The sequence below is a fragment of the Enhydra lutris genome, unplaced genomic scaffold (genome assembly GCF_002288905.1).
Source record: "Enhydra lutris kenyoni isolate GAN:26980312 unplaced genomic scaffold, ASM228890v2 scaffoldscaffold38, whole genome shotgun sequence".
Lineage (NCBI taxonomy): Eukaryota > Metazoa > Chordata > Mammalia > Carnivora > Mustelidae > Enhydra > Enhydra lutris.
Window position 1 is genome coordinate 871,367 of NW_019154122.1, and position 19,028 is coordinate 890,394.

Sequence of the window (19,028 nt, forward strand, 5' to 3'; positions counted from 1 at the left end):
GCTCCTCATGTCTACTGTGAACTATGGCTGGGGCCAAGGAGAGAACAGGGGTTGGGATGGTCCAGCTTCCGGTTTGCCCAGGATGGAGGGGATGCCGAGGCTGGGGGCTGCTCAGAGTTCTGGGCAAGCAGGGAGGAGCTGGCCCCCTACCATGGGAAGGACTCGTCTCAGGGTCCCTCGAGGTGCTTACTCGTACGTCTCACCCACAAAGGGATAGAAAAGGGCTTTATGATGACCAGACAAAAAAACATTAGAGCCCTGAGTATATAGGACATAAGTTGTTACAAGATGTCTCTTATAAATTTGAGACCGAAAACTCAGTGGAATGTCCATAATCTGAAGACTAAAAGGGAATTCAAATGCCATTTGCCTGAAATCAGTCCGCGGTGGGAGAGCTCGGCACAGGGTTCGCTCCCAGGGTGGTGGGTATTGGAAGACAGCAGGAGGGAGCTCTCCGGATGCTGGGAATGTTCTCTATCTTGATGCGGGGGAGGCTGCGTGAATGTGTACACAGGTGAACATTCCCGGAGCTGTATACTTAAATTCTGTGACTTTTGCACATGTGACTGTGTCTCCACTATACCTCAGTCAAAATGTTATTTTAAGGGGCGTCTGGGTGGTTCCGCTGGTTAAGCATCCCACTTGATCTCAGTTCAGGTCTTGAGCTCAGGGTTGTGAGTTCAAGCCCTGCGCTGGGTTCCATGTTGGGCGTGGAACCTATTTAAAAAATAAGAACTTCTTTTATTTTTATTTATTTTTTAAAGGTTTATTTATTTATTTGAGCGAGAGGGAACAGGGGGACAGAGCAGAGAGAGAGAGGTGGAGGGAGTCCCAAGCAGACTCCATGCTAAGTGTGGAAGCCAATTTGGGGCTCAGTCCCATGACCCTGAGATCATGACCTGAGCTGAAACCAGGAGTCAGAGGCTCAACCGACTGAGCCACCCAGGTGCTCCCCAAAAAAGTTCTTTTTAAAAAAATTTCATTCAGGAGCACCTGGGTGGCTCAGTTGGTTGAGCGACCACTGGATTTTGGCTCAGGTCATAATCTCAGGGTCATGGGATCGAGCCCTCATCGGGCTCCACTCAGCAAGGACAGTAAGGAGTCTGTTTCTCCCTCCCCGTCCCGATCGGCCCCACCCCATACTTGCACTTGTGCACACTCTCTCTTTTTCTCTCAAATGGATAAATAACTATAATCGTTAAAAAAAAGTTTCATTTAAAGGCTCAAGGAAAAAATGGGACTAATTTAAAAGACGAGAGCCATGGAAAAATAAAAAGCTACATGAAGGAAGACACAGTGATTGGGCTGGAGGGAGGAAGGGTGTCTGGGTGTCCTTAAGAGAAAGATCAAGGATGTGGAGACAAAGATGAAAGAGAGGGGAGGAGGCAGGTAGCTCCTGACCTCTGCAGAGAGGGGCTTAGAAGTTTGGATCTGTTTGTTCTCCAACAAACTGTCCGTTCTGGGAGAGATCCCAGAGAGATTCCCCAGTGGAAGAGGCAGTAGGTCAGAGAGCGGGTGAGATGTCTTCCCTAGGGTGCAGCGACAGGTCCCACTGGGAGGGCCCTAAAGCCACGTGGGTGGTGGCAGTCAGGTGGCCCCCTTGGCTGGTGATCAGGGGGGCTTGCTACAGGAAAGGTGCCAAGGCCACATGGTAATTGTAGGTGGGGAGCCTCATGCTGGGAGAACATGTGAGGCTGGAAAGGTGACCCAGCACAGGGTGGGGGTACAACCAGGGGACACAGGTAGATCGAGGCCTGTGGGGGACCCTCCATGGAAGGCCATCTCCTGGTTGGAACTGCCCATGAGGGAGGGGTGAAGGTGGACAGAAAACTAAGTTTGAGACCCAGAACTCACTGGCATCATACCTGCCACAGATCCAGAAGATTCTGAAGAGAAAAGAGAAGGCCCCAGAGCCAGAAAACAGTCTTGGCTCTGCACAGGCTGGCAGATGAGACGGGCCATCTGAGGAAGCAGCTTCAGTTATCAAAAGCGCAGCCGGACCTGCCTGACAGGAGTGAGGCCACAGAGGGGAGTGGAAGCTGCAGGAACAAAGGGCAAGGGAGAGGCTCCGGTCCCCCTCCGGATGGGAAGAGTCCAGAGCATCATGGAGACACAGGGCAGGAGGCCCTTGTTTCTTGGGTATTCCTGGGGCCGGGGGGGTGGGGCGGGGAGCCAGTCTCAGAAGCTTCTGCTTCAGAACCCGAGACAGATGTAAGGGGAAGATGAATCCGAGGCCTCGCCCCTCAGAAGTCAGAGGAAACTTTCAAAAACGCGAAGTAGGTCATCTCATGGCCCTCTTTAGCCTCTTCCTGGCTTCCTGCTGCTCAGATTAAAGTCAGACTCTGCCCTGGGCCTCGAGGCCCTGCAGGACGGAGGCGGGTCCACCCGAGCTGCTCCGACCCACAGGACAGCACCCTGCGTTCACCACTGCCCTCCCCGTACTTCCTACTTCTGAGCCTTTGCACTCGCTGTTCCCGCTGCCTGGAATGGTGTGTCACACATGTCTGCTCCCCATCACCACTGTCCCCCTGTCACTTTCATACGTCCCCTGCTGGTGACCTCCCAAGCACCGAGCTCCGCCGGCTTGCCGGCCCCACCCTGCCCCTGGTCTGTAAGCCGCACGGGGGCGGAGACCTTGTCTGTCTTGTGGAAGCTGCACCTGCAGCCCCTTGTCCACTGCCCAGCAGAGATGGTTAAAGGCCACCTGTGGAATTACAGAGCCTGGAGGGTTCTGAAACGGTGGCCTGGGCAAGGAGCCCCGTAACCTGTGAAGGTCTGGGGTTCAGCCTGAAAACTTGCATTTCTAACAAGCTCCTGTTGCTGCCGGTGCCTTGGACCCAGCTTCCATACTCGGAGAACCACGGCTCTAACAATGGCCCAGTGCTGGATCGTTCTGTGGGCCAAAGCAGAAACCCCTGCCTCAGGTGTCAAGGGAACTCCCAAGGGAATAGTGACCGGTGGTGAGCAGCTCCTGAGCGTCAGGGCAAGAGGGTCTGGGTGTCTCCCCGCAGGAAGACAGCCACACCCCTGATGCCTGCAAGGTTGGCAGATAAATCCAAAGCCTTGGGAGAGGGAAGTTGAGGTGTGGGCGTGCATGTGTGTGCACAGTGCCTGTCTCAAGGGAAGGGTAGAGAGAGGTCAGGGAAGGCTTCCTGGAGGAGGTGACATAGAGGGCAGCCTTGAGGAAGGAAGGAGAGTTTAGTAGGCATATCTGGGGGTTGGGGGAGCGCAGAGGACAGTCCAGGCAATAGGCACAGGGATGGAAATGGACGGAGGTATGTGAGAACATGGGCAACTCTAGATTGGTATCTAAAAGGAAAGAATCTCTGGGCTATTTGCATGCTTTTCTGGGTTGGGTTTTACCATTCTCTGAAACACTGAAGGCTTCTGGAGAGAGATCTCAGTTATCATTCTTTACATTCATACCAGGAAGAGCGCATAATTTTTGTCCAAATCAGGACACTTTTGAGAGCAGAGGGGGGTGTTGTTAATTACTGGGCTGGAACAGTATGTCTAAAAACTAAACCGTCATGAGCAAATGTCCAGAGGAGGATGAGGACCACTCTGGATCTGGGGTCATTTATGTGGGGAGGGGAGAGGAGGAGTGTGGCTGGGGGACCACTGTGGGCATCTGCCCAGAGGTCAGGAATGGCTGTTTGACCTAAGCAGGTCTCTCTAGGCCTCAGTTTCCTGCTCTGTAAATCTCTGCCTGCCGTGCCTTCCTGCCAGAGCTGTAGGAAGGATTCATCAGGTACATCCTGAAGAGGAAAGATAAACAGGACCTCCCCCACCACCCCACCACCCCTTCCCCTGCAAGCAGAGAGCCTCTGCTAGACTCTGGGCAAGCTCCCAGCATCTTCCTTAAGCCCTCCCCCTCTGCCTGAGCAGCAGCACCCCTCCCCCTGTCTTCCTGACAGCCTCCCCCCAACCCCCACCAACCAGGCCAGCCCCTGGAAGCCCTTGGATCTTTACCCCAGTTTCCTGATTTCATAGATTCAGGGCTAATGGCAAAATGCTTGCTGAGCGTGAAAAGCAGAAAATGTTCAGATTTATTGCTTTGAGATTTTGGGTTGTCTCCTGGGCCTGGTTGATGCAGTTTCCTCCAAGTTTCAGAGCATTTTGTTTAAAAAGAAGGATTTTTGACAGCAGCGCTTTCTAGTTTACAGAGAGCGTTCACATAATAGCAGTAACAATCATTACTATATGTACTGAGTTACTGCTGGGGAACTCAATTAACCCTCGAAATCTCCCTCCCTTTCCACAGCGACAGGCAGAGGCTCAGAGAGGTTAAGGGGCTTGCCCAAGGTCACACAGCCCAGGGAAAGGGCAGGTCCATGGTTTCAGTCAGTCCCTGCTCACCCTCTCCTGTTCTGCCTTTCTGATTTGTCCGCAGATTTGCAGACATACAGTGGGTGAGAACAAAACAAAACAAAACAAAACAAAAACCAGAGGCTGTTGTTGAAAACAGAGACTGGAATGAGTTTAACCAGGTACGTCCAAGGGACCCCTCGCCCCCCCAAACAATATATTTTGTGCTAAGATTAGTTTTGTAATGATGCAGGTGGTAGAGGGTCCAGTGGGACAGGGAGTCAGTGAGCAGAGGACTGGCTTTCTAGATCCTAGGACTGAACTGTCCAAAATGGCGCCCAGTGACCACCTATGGCTATTTAAATTTAATTAAAATGAAATAAAATTTTAAATTTAGTTCCTCAGTCGTACTTGCCACATTTTAAGTGTTCAATATCCACCTGGGGCTGCCCTATTAGACAGCACAGAGACAGAGTATTTCCATCACCACAGAAAGTTCTCCTAAGCCACCAGCAAGCCAGCTCCTGTCTCATCCAGACTATGCTGGAGGCCGCGGGGAGCCGCTGTTGGAGGTGATAGCTTCCTCTGCTACCAAGTCAGATGACATTCCAACACCTGAGCCCCTCCACTTGGGGGAGGTTACAACTCCATGGATGCAAATAATTTTTTTTAAAGATTTATTTATTTGACAGAGAGACAGAGAGAGAGCACAAGTAAGCTGAGCAGCAGGCAGAGTGGAGAGAGAAGCAGGCTCTCTGCTGAGAGCCCGATGTGGGGCTCGATCACAAGACCCTGGAATCATGACTGGAGCCAAAGGCAGCCGCTAAACCAACTGAGCCACCCAGGTGACCTGCAAATAATTTTTTTTAAAGATTTATTTATTTATTTGAGAGGGAGAGCACGAGCAGGAGGGGCAGAGGGAGAGGATCTCAACCAGACTCCTTGCTGAGCCCAAACCTGACACCGGACTTGATCTCATGACTGTGAGATCAGGACCTGAGCTGAAAACCAGAGTCGGAAGCTTAACCCACTGCGCCACGCAGGGACCCCTCCATGGGAGCAGATGAGCAGAAACCAAAGGAGCAGGCATTAGCGGAGGCCTCGCTACTCAGTGTGGTCTGAGGCCCGGCAGCATCTCCATCTCCTGGGAGCTTGTTAGAAACTCAGGAGCCTGGGCTCCGTGCCTGACCTGCTGAATATGAATCTGCATTTTAACAAGATCCCCAGGTGATTCAGGTGCACGTTCAAGTTTGAGAAGCTCTGTCTTAAGAGACAGGAGAAGCAGGATCAAAATATTGTTCCAAATATAGGGAACCAAACATATTTTTAGATACTAAAAAATAGCATTAGCACCCCCATTAGCGTGTGATTGAGCTTTAGTCACAGAGGGCTGAGTGTCTGTGCGCCACATAATCAAGTAGCAGAGCCCCCGTGCGGGAGCTGGGAGGAGCTGGCCCTTCCCTGTCTCCAGCAAGTTGGCGAAACTTGAAGTCCCCTCCCCAAAGCAAAGGAGGCCGAGGTGAGATTCACATCGTGGGTCTCAAGGATGCTGCCTTTAAACCAGATTTTCTGCTTTTGCTTTTCTTCCCAGTGCACTCGGATTTGAACTTTGCCGATTGCCAAGGACACAACGTGATGCACAAAACATCTTCACAAACACAGGGGATTAAAAGGAAGCATCTGGAGAAGGGTTCTGTCCAGCTTCTCAGGAGTATAGCGCTCCCGGGCCTCAGTGCCGGGAGCCAGCTGCTAATCAAGCTTTCTGGGCAGGAACCAGCCTCCCGCCCCTCTGTGAAGAAAACAGGTGCAAAAGGTGGTTTCCTCCAACGAGACTCCAAAAGAGACTGGCAGCACGCTGACCCTTGGCGGGGGAAGAAGGGTCCGCCGCCAGCACTGGTTCCAGAACCAGGATTCCGATTCTGTGGCTCCTCCTTCCATGAAGATGACTCATCCCTTCATTTCTCTCTCCGCTCAGCCTACCTTGGGCCTTACTTATTTTTATCCCTGGAATGAAGTTGCCAAAAGGATGCTATTTCTCCACCTGCAAGGGCCCTCCTGGAGGATGAATTTTTAAATATTCATTTTTACAACTTGCCCCCAGCGATAATGCAGAAGACAGAAGGCTGGTGACAGGGGGGGGGGGGGGGGTAACCATACAGCAATATGGGCCCAGCGGGGGAGCCCGGGGCCTTGGGGGAACTGCCGAGGGGCTTTGCAATGGAGAGACATTCCAGGAGCGGATTCTGAGGTGCAGAACCAGAGGCGAAGGAAGAATGGTCAAGGATGCTTTCATAACTCTCTTTAAAATACTGAAAAGAATCAAAGCAGAACCTGCGAATAGTCTTGCTGTTTTGCCTTCACAAAAGGCAAAATGAAGTGCGTGGCTTCATTATCTTGGTAGCAAACTTCCTTTTCTGCTCCCGGGAACAGCCCGTGGGGCATTGCATGGGGTCCCAGTGGGTCCCTCATTCAGGATGCCCCACGGCTGCCAGCTGGGAGCACGTGACTCACGCTGGGCCAATGGGAAGCCCGCTTCTTTGAAGGGCGGCAGTAGGATCTGGAAATGTTTGAATTCACCTGTCCTGATGGGGGGGTACTGGGGAGACTGCCCCCTTGGTTCTTCCTGCTTGGATTCCTGGCCACGTCCTCTTCCTAGTCCTTCTTGTGGTCCGACTGTTCACTCTCCTGAGATCCCATGAGTCACCGCAAAGCATTTCAATATGTTCTTTTTTTTTTCCCCTTCCTTCCTTCCTCCCTTCCTTCTCTCCCTCCCACCTCCCTCCCCCTTTTTTTTTTTTTTGCGTAAGTTAGACAGTGTTGTTTTCTATTATTTGTAACTGAGAGCCCCAACTGTCACAAACCCAAATGCCCAGAAATAGGGGCTTAGATCCAGAACGCATGATACAGAACACGATGGAACATTCCACAGCCAGGAACAGTGATAAAGGTGTATTTGTTGACCTGGAAAGGTCTTCACAAAATATAGTTGAGAGCAAAAGCAGATTACAGTAGAACAGTATGCACAGTAAGGTGCCATGTTGCAAAATATATTCTGTACATTCATAGAAAAAGATCTAGAAGAAAATATAACAGTATTCATTCTGGAGGGTAGAATGGTGGATGGTTTTCTTTCTGCTTAGCATAAAGATATTCCTCACCTTTTCCACAATGCTTGTACAGTGGGTTTTTCTGTTTTGCTTTTGTTTTTTGTGTGTGTCTTTTTGTTTGTTTATTTGTTTTAATGGACACAGGCAGGTCTCCAGAGCCTGTCAAAAGTGAAGTGACTTCCTGCGTTCAGGCAGGGACTTACTCACCAAACACCAGGTTTCCTGCCACGGGGATGGCTCCCTCATAATTCTGACTGCTTAAGAAGATTCTGGAAGCATCTGTGTCTCCAGAACAAGGAAGAAGGCCTTCCCACATGGCCAGGGCGCCAGTGGTTCCCACTTATTCTCACAGCAACCTTGGAATGTGGGAGGTTCCTCCCTCTGTTTGATGGAAGAATGGCCTGAGAGGTGAGGTGACCTATCCAGGGTCCCACTGTGTGGACGTAAAGCCAGGTCACTTGGCCTAGGGCTTCAATACCCCAGGGGCTACTCAAGTTTATAATGGCCAAAATGAAGCAGCTGAGCGTGGGGGAGGGTTCAGAATGCCCCTGTGTGGTCAGCTGTGAGACAACCTGCCTCAACTCCTTGTTCTGCACATGGCCTCAAGGTGTTGGGCTTCTGGGTGGGTGGGGGGAGCAGGTAATGTCACTGGGGAGAGTGGGTTTGTGGGATACTCCTCCCGCTGCTCGTTCTTATCTTCCAGGTCTCAGCTTGAAAGTCAACTGCTCCGAGAGGCTCTCCTTGCTGCCCTAAGATGATCCCTGGCCACAGATGCCTCGGCCCCACATCTCCTCTGTAGCAGTTCACGTGACTCGCAGTCATGTTGCTTATCTGTCCGTCTACTTTATGGGCCATCTTCCCCCTGCTTGGCTGTATGCTCCCTGAGGCCAGGGTTTACAACTGTTTCACTCCCGGCTGTGTCCCTAGCAGCTAGCCCAGTATCTGGTCTCCTACGGGCACTCACCACGTGTCTCCTGAATGAGAACTGATGGACACACAACGGGGGTCCTGAGCACACTGTAGGGACTGGGCTCCCCCCTGCCTCTACCAGCTGATGACCTCAGGCAAGCTGCTGGCCCTCTCTGGGCCTCTTCCAAGCCTTAAGTATAAACATCCAACTCCATTTAAAGGATTGGCTTCAACCTTCCTGAATTTTTAAGACAAATTTAAGGGAAGGCATTAGAAGTTGGAGTCGTGACTAAATTGTATGTCAAATCAACTGCTGGTTGATTATTTTTCTGGGTGATAACATTGCTGTGGTTTTCCCAGGAGTCACTGGTGTGCAATGAACCCAGTTGTATTTCTTATTCAATAAACTCTTTTATTGTAAGTTTACAGGTTTTCCCATTACAATAATGAAAATAGCACTAGTGATTCGTTAACACTGAGGCCCAAATAAAAAGGGAACGCCCCCTCAAATTATAAGGTAAATGCCACGTAGTTGAACGTATAGTAAATGTTCGGCAGAAGGCATTTAAGATCTAGAAAATGGGGTCAAGGTCTGTGTGCAAACACTTTAAGGTTTAGTTTCTCAAGATGCTGCTGCTTTGGAAAGCCCATGATTCTGAAACTGTATTTGTAATTTGTGATAAAACACAACTGCAGAGAAAAGGCAAAATCAAGCAAAATAAACAAACAAACAAAAAAACCCTTCCCCAAATGAGAGGAAGTGAATCAAAGGCATGGGGACAATATGCAAACCTCCATTCACTGGGCCCTACAATGGCAAGTGAGTGGGTTTCATAGAAATTCTCCGTAGAAAGGAAAGTCTGGGCCTGGGGGGACATCACTGCGTCTCCAAGTCCTGTCTCCTCACAGAGGAAAAGAAGTTTCTTGTCCGACACATCTGCCCTGGGTCTGCCAGGAATGGGGCCTATGTTCCCAATCCCTTTGAGAACAGTCCCAAATCCTGAAAAGGCAAGGCAGCCCTCCGGGGCCCCGGGTGCGGCAGGGAGACGGGTCAGAGTCGGCCCCCAGCCCTGCTGGAGCTGTCCGAGTGATTCACGGGGAGGGGGTGGGCCTCTGTGTTGAACACCCAGTCTTCCAGGGAGAGCATGTCATCTTCAGAGAACAGAAGATAGAGATACCTGTGCCCCCGGGGTAGGGAGGGAAGCAAGACAAGCTGGTGAGGGCCCTGGGGAACAGGGGACCAATGGCAGCCAGTCTCAGAGGCTTCTGCAACACGGGCCTGTGGCTAAGGGTGCAGGGAGGTTTGAGATCCAGGGTCTACCTGCCGCACTGGTCCCAGGGAAGGTGCTGTGGATGCTGAGGAGAGCACTGAGATCTGGGGCAGTCAGACCTGGTTTAACTCTGGCTCTGCCCCTGGCCTTCCTCTGTTACGTCGTACCCATCTGCCTTCACTCAGGTACTTGCGCCCCCTGTAGGAGAGGCCGGCCAGGTCCCCTTATGGCTTAGATTCTTCTTTCTTTTCATGGTGGCCTGAGTACTGCACCAGTCCAAACTCTTGAGCAGCTCCCTGATGTGCCCCCCAGGAGACTCTAGACTAAAGCGGATGTTAGGACTCTAAAATGAATAGGGAGTTGTGACTCCAGAACTCCAGCTCCCTAAGCCAAGGGAATGGACTATTCCAATCCATTGCAAAGGGTAAAACACAAGGTTTGGGAAACAGCAAGGAAACGGGGTGGCTGACTTCTACCCCCAGAAAGTGAGGGAACAGTGCAGGAGCAAAGCTGTAGAGGGAGGGTCAACAGCAGTGACCACTGTTGCTATCATTCCTCCCATTTTACAGAAGAGGACATGGTTTCAGAGATCCAAGGGACCCAAGGAGACAGGTTACAGAAACTAAGCACACCGCTAGTACTTGGAGTTGGGGTGCTGTCTGGTCTCTCTCTGAGGAGAGAAACCCACCTGGCCTGAGGGGCATCCTGGGTACCCCAGGCCCCCTAGCTGTGGGCCCCCCTGTGATGGCAGAACTTGTTGCTGAAGGGAGGGACTGCTGACCCCTCCTCCTCTCTCCATCCCTAAGAAAGTCCCAGTTTCCCTCTGGAAAGAACACCAGCCAAACCCCAACTCACTTTAGTGTCTCCGCTAGAAAGAAAGTCTGCTGCTTGTTGTCGTGGTTTGGGATACTGCTGTACACGTCTTGGATCCCGGAGAAACCAGCTTCCGTCCGACAGTATTTCTCCAAGGCCTGAAGGAAAGGGAGGCAGCTTTGGTGCAGGGAGAGGAGAGGCCCCCCGCGCAAGATTCGTGCCTGCCCAGGTCGTGAACAGGCAGACCCCGGACCACTCTGCTGGGGACCCCTGGCATTTGTGGAAGCAGAAAGCCAAATTATTGTTCAAGGGCTCAGCCGCCCTGCCACTGGGGCTGAGAGCTTAGTCCCAGCTGGCTGCCAGCTCGAGCTCTTCTCCTGGTCTGAACTCAGAGGACATTCTTTTGGCCCTGCAGGGAACCAGGCTGAGCCGACAGACTCACCCACAGCGGTGGACAGAGGAAGGCAGCGGAAGGCTGGGACTTGGGGACTGGACTTAGCACACCCCACGGATTCCCTGTGGAGATTCGGTCCCTCGTCCAGAGGTGGGAGGCCCCCGACTGTCTGCTCTTGTATATAAATGCCATTTTTACACACTGAGGGCCCAGGAGCACAGAACACTTACTTGGTTTTCACTGGTCGAGAAAGGGGCCTTCGGGGAAGCAGGGAGATTCTGAACCACATAGGTGAACCTCGGCCCTCCCCAAGTATAATGTCCTGGGTGTGGCTCTCCCCAGGACAGTCTATGCCTCTGAGAGCAGGGGGCCCTAGGGAAAGTTGGGAAGGGGCTGGACAGAGAAGACTTAGCAACCCTCAAGACCCATCTTTCTGGACTTTCCATACTTGCCTTTGACACCCGTTCCCTGCTGGGTGGTTGGGGACAAGTGAGCTAGTAGTGGGGAACAGAGCCCAGAGACAGGTGGGGGCCGCCCAGGGCACAGCTGGCTTTGGGCAGAGGAGGGAGGTGATCTGTCGGTCTGGTACCCTATTCCTGTTTGAGAGGAGAAATCTGAAACCATCTCAGGCTTCAGGGTCAGAGGGCAGTGACCACATGTGCTCTGTGTCCCTCTGGCTCCCGCCCTGCCTTTAGCCCTCTAAGTTTGCTGGCCCTGAAGCCTGGGCCCCAAAGGCTGTGGGCGCCCAGAACCCTCTCCATAATTTCCCGGCCCACTTTTGCCCAGCCGGGGACTCTTGGCTCTGCGACTACACCTCGACCCTTTGCATTCGGAACCTGAGCCAGATGTCAACCTGGTGTGACCTTCTTCTCTGTGCCTGAGCTCAGGGGATTTTGGACCCTGCCTGAATTCCTGGGGCACCTGTCACGCAGTCGGCCCCCCATCCTCCCACCCAGCGCACTCACCAGCACCACCTCCCAGCCCCACTCCCTGTAGATGGGGTCGTGGGTCTGTCGCCACAGGTACATGTAGCTCTCCACCACCTCGGGCCGCAGGATGTAGTAGCTCTCGCTCAGCTGCGTGGCCACGGCCTCCCTGCCCGAGTTAAACCAGAAGGCCTCGGGCCCCAGTTTGGTATCTGCGGGGAGGACCAAGCAGAGGACCTGGGTCAGACCTCCCAGCTCCTGCTTTTCAGGACCCAGCTGCCCCAGGAGTGCTCTCAGTGGCCTGGAAGCCCTGGCAGGTTGACTGGCCCAGGCCGAGCCCTTGCCTGCACTGCCGAGCCTGGCAATGCCCAGCTTCCCTCTTGGCCTAGGCAGACCAAAGCAAGACCCTTGAGGCCTCGAACATTGTGTAGTTTTAGAATCTGAGAGTCCAAATGAACTATCCAGTAATCTGTGGAGAGAAAGGTTTGGGAGATGTTCCCCAACTTGTGTTTTGAGACATAAAGTCTGAAAGATGTTAACCAGCCAGGAAAGGATCTCAGATTTAAGGACATTTGGGGAACAGAAGGTCAATGAAGTGAAACAGTCTCCTGTCTACGGGACTTAGCAGGTCCTTTAACCTGCTGATCTGCGGTGCTGCTTCTCCACAGAGAAAGACCCCTTTCTCAGGGAAATGCTTTTCCCACCTCCCAGAAGGAGCCTTCCAGAGGCGACAGGCTGGGACGATGCTGAGGTGAGACAGGGGAAGAACTGCCCAGAAGGCACATACTCAGGCAGAGGCAGCTACATAAAGAGGGCTTAAAGAGGTCTGAGATGTTTTGTTTTGTGTTAAGATTATTTATTTATTTGAGAGAGAAAGCATGTATGAGAAAGAGAGGCAGAGGAAGCAGGAGGGAGAGAGAGAGAGAGAAAGACAAAGAGCAGAGCCGGGGGAGGGGCAGAGGGGGAAGCAGGCTCCCGGCTGAGCTGGGAGCCCAATAATGTGGGGCTGATCCCAGGACCAACCCACTGAGCCATGCAGGCAGCCCTCAGTTTTTTGTGGGTTTTTTTGGTCACTGGTTTGTTTTTGGACAATTTGGTGCCTATTTGCTGGACGGCCATAATTATAACCACCACAGCCACCACTGATTTCAAGGGCTGTGCTGGGTGCTTTAGGTGCATTATTTTGATCCTTAACAAATGTTGTTTTTGTTTTCTTCTTCTTTTGTTTTTTTCTAAGGTAGATATTAGTGTCTCTTTTGCTATCAGGCATATGGAAACTGAGGATCAGAGAGGCTAAGTAATTTGTCCAAGGTAACACAGCGAGCTGTGACTGAGCTGGAATGTGACACTGGATCTGTCTGATGCCCTTTCCCTGGACTGTGCTCTTGTTCTTTCCCTCCTGGGTCTGAGACTCTAGGCCCCAAGTTTAGGCGAGAGGGGTCAGCTTCTCCTCCCTTCAGCACCTGCACACCCTGAGTCGGTCAAGTGCCAGGCTCTGGTCCTAAGTGTGCCTTCCTTCTTCCCATCAGGTCAGGACCCCGAGAAGCCCCAGGTTGTTCTTAGATGACGAGAGCCTCGAAGGACATCCTACTCTTCCATGGAGGGCTTCACAGAAGGGCTGTGCCATTAGCTGGACCGCGGCCTCGTCGAGTTCTCAGATGCTTGCTGCTGCTCCTGGCCGCTAGCAAAGAGCCATTTCGCCCAAGCTGCGGACGGGGTCGGGGCACAAGCGCCCACCGTGGCTGTCCGTGGACAGGCAGGCTGGCTGGCACAGCAAGCTCTCTTACGTGGATGTCTTTTATGGTCTGGGTTGATTGTCCCAGACAAATTGTGAGCTTTTTATTATTCCTGAGAATTCCTTTTTGTTTACGGTTCTGGGTCTTTGAAGGGAACTGCGGACCCGTTGTGAGAAACCCCTTGTGAATTGCAGGCTTCGTGTAACCAGCTCCGGGAGCTCTACATTCCACTGGAGGGTCGCAGATGCCTTTCAAGGCCTTTCAAGCTAAAACATGCCTTCCATGCTGGGGCTAAAGGCGGCCGGAGATGTGCTTTCTATGGGACCCTCTATCTCATCCCGGGAGACGTGTGTTATTGCTCCCGTTGAACAGATGAGAAAATGGAGGCCACCCCGCTGGTGAGTGGCAGAGTGGCACCTGAGCCAGGTTTATGGGAAGTCTTGGGTCCTCTCCTCTAACCAAGACTGGGATTACACCCAGAGCAGTGGGCACCTCTTGGGGCCCCCGGGGGAGGGCTTTTTCTGAAGGGCACGGTCTACAGAGGCAGCACACAAGAAGAAGCTGGGCATCAGAAGACCTCAGATGACATCAGAAGCTACTTGCGCACCGTGTGACTTTGGCGAAGTCACTTCCCTGCTCTGGGATGACTCAGTTTCCCCACGTGTAAGACAAGGCTCGTGTTCTCTAATGTGCCTTCTCACTCTAGCGTTTGACAATTCTGCAATGAGTGTTAGGTGGGGAAGGTCAAGAGGCTCTCGAGCCTTCTGGTGATCTTGATTCAAAGAGGGTGATACACGGGGTGGTGCTAGAGGTGGTAAGACCCCCCAAAATGGAGGGATGCCGGGGAGGAAAGGCAGAGAGACACTCAGGGGTAAGGGCCCAGGGAGAAGGGATCTACTAGGCTCAGGAAGCCTGGAGGACCCTTCACTCTGTGCCCCTTACACCGGACCTCGGCCAAGTTCTCTCTGGGCCTCAGTTTATCTGTGTTGTGAGGTTCAGCAATGGTGCAGGTCAAATGCTGAACAACACTGGGCACAGGTGCTTGATACATCACCCCTATTTTCCTTTTCACTCAGGTTACAGTCTCAGTGCATCGACAGCACACCCCTTGTACAAATTCTCCAAAATTTCCAAGGCAAGACTGCCCTAAGACCGTGTGTTCTAGTCACTCACTGCCGCTCTACTGGTTTTTCTAGTTCTTCCTGGTGTCTAGCCTCAGTCTCTCCTCCGCCCCTTCCCCTTGCAGGGTTACCTGAGCGGGCGTACGATTCGTGGCACGTCTTGGTGATCTGGGCTGCAAGCTCTCGGTAGTGGGCCCTCTTTTCTTCCTTGGCATCCTCAGCGCCGAGGGCGATCATGCCCCCAGAGAAACAGGCCAGGTGCCCCATCTTGTGGTCCAGAATCCCCCCTCGCCACTCAGCAATGTAGGTCAGCCCCCCAGGAGAGACATTCACCAAGTAGGTCTCTATTGCCTGGGAGCAAGGTGGGAGTTGGACAAGGGGGAGGGGTATAGGAGGGGGGACAGAGAAGGGAGGGGGAGAGGACGGAAAAATGAACATTTTGCAGACAGCAGTGAACGCAGCTCTGCTGAGCCCTCCATCCCAGGCAAAGGAGGTCCTTGACCTTGGCTGGCAGCTGGCGGTGGTCCCTGATGGAGCCGTAGGAGGTTCTGCCACTCGCCTGGCTGAGGCCTGGTGCCTGCTGGGGTCTTGGACACAAGGCAGCTCCCCGGACTGAGTCTCTTATTTAGACTTTTAAACAAATATTTTATTTTTAAATAATTTCTACACCCAGTGTGGGGCTCAAAATCACAACCCTGAGATCAAGAGTTACATTCTCTACCAACTGAGCCAGCCAGGTGCCCCTCTTATTTAAGCTTTTATATCTTCTATGTATAAATATTTTTTTTAAATCTTTAAAAATTTTTATCCATTCTCCACGATGTCCTCTGTTAGGGAATCTTAACCTGGAGCCCAGCTTGCCTGTGGACAGGCTCCAGGGGGTCCAGAGGCCACTCAAATTGTATGTGACACTCTCGTGTATGTGCATTTCCCTGGGAAGAGGGTCCCTATATTTTATCTGGTTTTTGAAAAGGACCCATGGAAAGTTAAGAGCTGCTCTCTACAGGCCCTTATCACACACCTTCTCATTTGATGCCCACGACAACCCTGGCACATGGCTGTCATGCCCTCTACAGACAAAAGGATCAAGTGGCTTATCCCAGGTCACCCAGCCATGCGAGGACAAGGGCCCCCAGATGCCCAAACTGGGCATTTTCTACTACCTGACGGCTGCTCCTTCTGGTAGCAAGGGGCTTTGAGGGCCCCCATCCCCAACTTCCACAGGAGATGATACGGCTGGTAAAGACTCTAAGGAAGTTGGGGGATGCGGTGTCAGGCCAGGGTGCCCCCCATTCCCTGCTGTTAGTCCCTGGAAGCCTGGAGACAGAGGTGATGGCAGTGCCTGTGGCTCTGGGTCCGGGCCGGGCTGCTGGGACCCTGGCCAGGCCTCTTCATGCATTCCTGCCCCTTCCAATCTATTCTCCAGGGGTCTCTGCTCTCTGTAAATAACGGACTAGTTTAACCTGATGCCACAGACATGGCTCCCAGGAGCCGATTCCTCAGGTTCAAATCCTACTTCTGTCAGTTCCAAGCTGTGTGACATTGGTGGGTTCTGTGGGCGCTCTGGGCCTTGATTAACAAGTAAATGTATGAAAGGGGAACAGGACATAAACCACCTCACACGGTTGTGAGGATCAAATGCGCTTTGCGTGCAGAGCTCAGCATACTTGCTCACACTGTGTCCTCAGCACCTGCTGGCTCGGACAGTGCCTCTCCAGTCCATCCCCTGCCCCAGCCTCTTCGAAGTCACATCCCTCTCCTCCCACTGAGTTTTCCATGAGCCGAGGCTCAGGGCAGGGGATGAAGCCCCTGAAAACATGCAGCCTGGACCCTGACTCGGGGAGTTCACCTGTTAGGAGATTCCCAACAAAATCAAACACACAGGGGAATTACGATTTGTGGTCAGCATTTTGAAAGAAACATGCTCCGCCTCGACTCCACGGCCCCAGCTTGCCTTTGCGCATGCGCCACACATCCTGGCCATGCCGCGGTGCTCGCTTCCCATTCCCTTTCCACGCGATGCTCTCCCCACCTTGTGCATCCCTCCGTGCATGGTCTGTGGCAACCCTGTCTCTCTCCCAGGACTCTGCTGCCTGACGGCAGAAGCCATCACTACCCCCACTCTCCAGCCAGGAGCAGGCATACAGTAAGTCCTCAAGCAACATTCGCTCCTGGATCTGTTCCATTCCCCCTCCTGCAAGGTCCCACATGCTGGGCTGGCTCTAGGACCTTCACTGGGTAGCAGGTGGGGAAGCTCTGATGATGTGCGTGGCAGACCACCTGTGCCATGGGGGACGGAAGACTGAAGGGGCCTAGGGAGCCGCCCACTCTCGGGCTGGGTCTGCTCTTGGGCAGAGCGTGGTCCGCACGGGTGGGGAGGAGGGGTGGCAGGCTAGTCCAGGGTGCAGAAATCTGGTCCAGCCACCCGTTGTGGACGCTTGGGGGAAAACACAGACATCTCAGGGAGATGTCTCCCCTGGTGGCGCAGAGAATGTCCCTTCAAGACTGGATCTCATGGGTTACTTCCATTTGGGGTTCACCCCAAGCTAAGTAATCATGGTAAAGAGGAAATGACAGACCAGTCTCATTGTGAGGACACAACTGAGACAAGCAGATAGGTGTAAAGATGAAAAAAAAAATTGAAAAAACAAAAAAACACACACCAAGGCTTTCTAAAACTCTAAGCAAAACACAAGACAGCACAGGCTGGCAACTGACCAGTTAGGCTTAAATCATCCAGGAGACCAGCCGAGCTGAGGGGGAAGAGAGACCTGGGCTTGGATGCCAGCTCTGCAATGTGAGGGTTGGGTGACTCTGCGCAAATGATTTCCCTTTTTTGAAGACTCCCTCTCCTAATCCGTAACAAGGGAATAATTCCTGGGATGGCTGTGAGGTTATTCAAAGACTCTGCCTTCCTTTGCCTCCTGGAGGGGACCCCATCTGCCTCACTCCCAAGAGGGGTTTCAGGCAAGCCAGGCTCCTTTGTGGTTGGCAGGAGCACTGGATCTGGAGTCAGTCGGATCTGTGTTTGCACCCTGGCTTTGACACTGGCTGCCGTGGGACCTCAGTTTCTCATCTGTAAGATGGGGCTAACTAAATAAGACAAGGTAGTCAAGGCACCTGCCTGGAGGAGGCCACCGCGACAGATGCTCTCCCTATTCTTGTTGCCCCTCCTCCTCTGACACTCAGGGGTGTGCCCTGTTGGCCTGTCTGAATCGTCCCCAACTCACCCCAGCTGGACAGTGGTCTCACCCCACCTCAGGGTAGCTTTCCAGGCTGTTTCCTGGGCCCGGGCCCAGACATTCTGATGTAGCCTTGTCAGGGTGCAGCCTGAACACTGGGATTTTACAGCTTCCCCAGTGATTTTTAATGTGTGGACAAGGTTGAGAATTACTAGAATATTCTTCAAAGTCCCAAACCTGCCAGAGGCCCAGTCTTTACCCAGGGTCAGAGATACTCCAGGCTATTCACTGGGGATATCAAACAAGGGGAGCAAAGCCAAGGTTCTCTCCTCTTCAATCAAGTGCTTTCCATAAAACTCCCAGTTTGCTTGAATAATTCATGGCCATTTCTTCCCTTGAAGCCTCAACCACTGTGTGCCCTGAGGGCAGGGAACCAGGCTGCTTGCTAACTTCATGTTTACCCTGCAAGGAATGGTGGAAAGCGCAGACAGGCCTTTGCCAGCAGCACACTCTGTGCAGGCTGAACACTGATCCCCTGACAGCAGACACTGGCTGTGGTCTGAGCTCAGCTGAAGCTTAAGCTGGGGCTGAGATGCAGACGGAGATGGGACTGGAGCCCCAGCAGCCGCTTCATGACCAAGGTCTTGGTGCTGGGGAGCTGGGTGGGGAAAACTCATCACCAAGCCTACAGTTTAAAAAGTCCATGGCTGTGGAGGCTTGTTTCAATGGGTTTCCTTTAAGCACTACCATTCCTGGCCAGATTCATGCAGTCAGAGGATAGTTATAGCTCATTCATCCATCTATCCAACTGTTCATACCCATCCATCCACCATATCCACCCATGTATCCATCTTTCCACCTGCCTATCCACCTATCCATCCATCTATCCTCTACCAACCCACCCATCTGTCCTTCCACCCACATATCCACCCACCCATCCATCCATCCACCCATCAATCCTTCCACCCACAGATCCATCCATCCACCCATCTACCCTTCCATCTGCCCATCCATCCACCCACCCACCCATCAATCTTTCCACCCACGGATCCATCCATCCACCCATCTACCCTTCCACCTGCCCATCCATCCACCCACCCATCCATCCATCCAACCATCCACCCATCCATCCATTTATCCACCCATCCATTCTTCTACCTACCCATCCATCCACCCATCAATCCTTCCACCCACGGATCCATCCATCCATGCATCCCTTCAGCAATCATGTATTCATTTGCTCACATGGTTATTGTACACT

General features: G+C 52.6%; 1 protein-coding gene across 2 annotated transcripts in view; it reads right to left on the reverse strand.

Moving 5' to 3' along the window:
* Positions 1–7,242: 7,242 nt before the first annotated feature.
* Positions 7,243–19,028, reverse strand: part of LOC111154597 (mannosidase alpha class 1C member 1) — a 135,785-nt gene continuing 123,999 nt past the window's right edge. For both annotated transcript variants that reach the window (XM_022514272.1, XM_022514271.1), the window contains 4 exons: positions 14,717–14,936; positions 11,768–11,940; positions 10,451–10,566; positions 7,243–9,502 (listed from right to left, as the gene is read on the reverse strand). In XM_022514272.1, the coding sequence (XP_022369980.1) occupies positions 9,376–9,502; positions 10,451–10,566; positions 11,768–11,940; positions 14,717–14,936 (636 nt within the window). In that variant the 3' untranslated portion in view covers positions 7,243–9,375. The remainder of the gene's footprint in view (positions 9,503–10,450; positions 10,567–11,767; positions 11,941–14,716; positions 14,937–19,028) is intronic.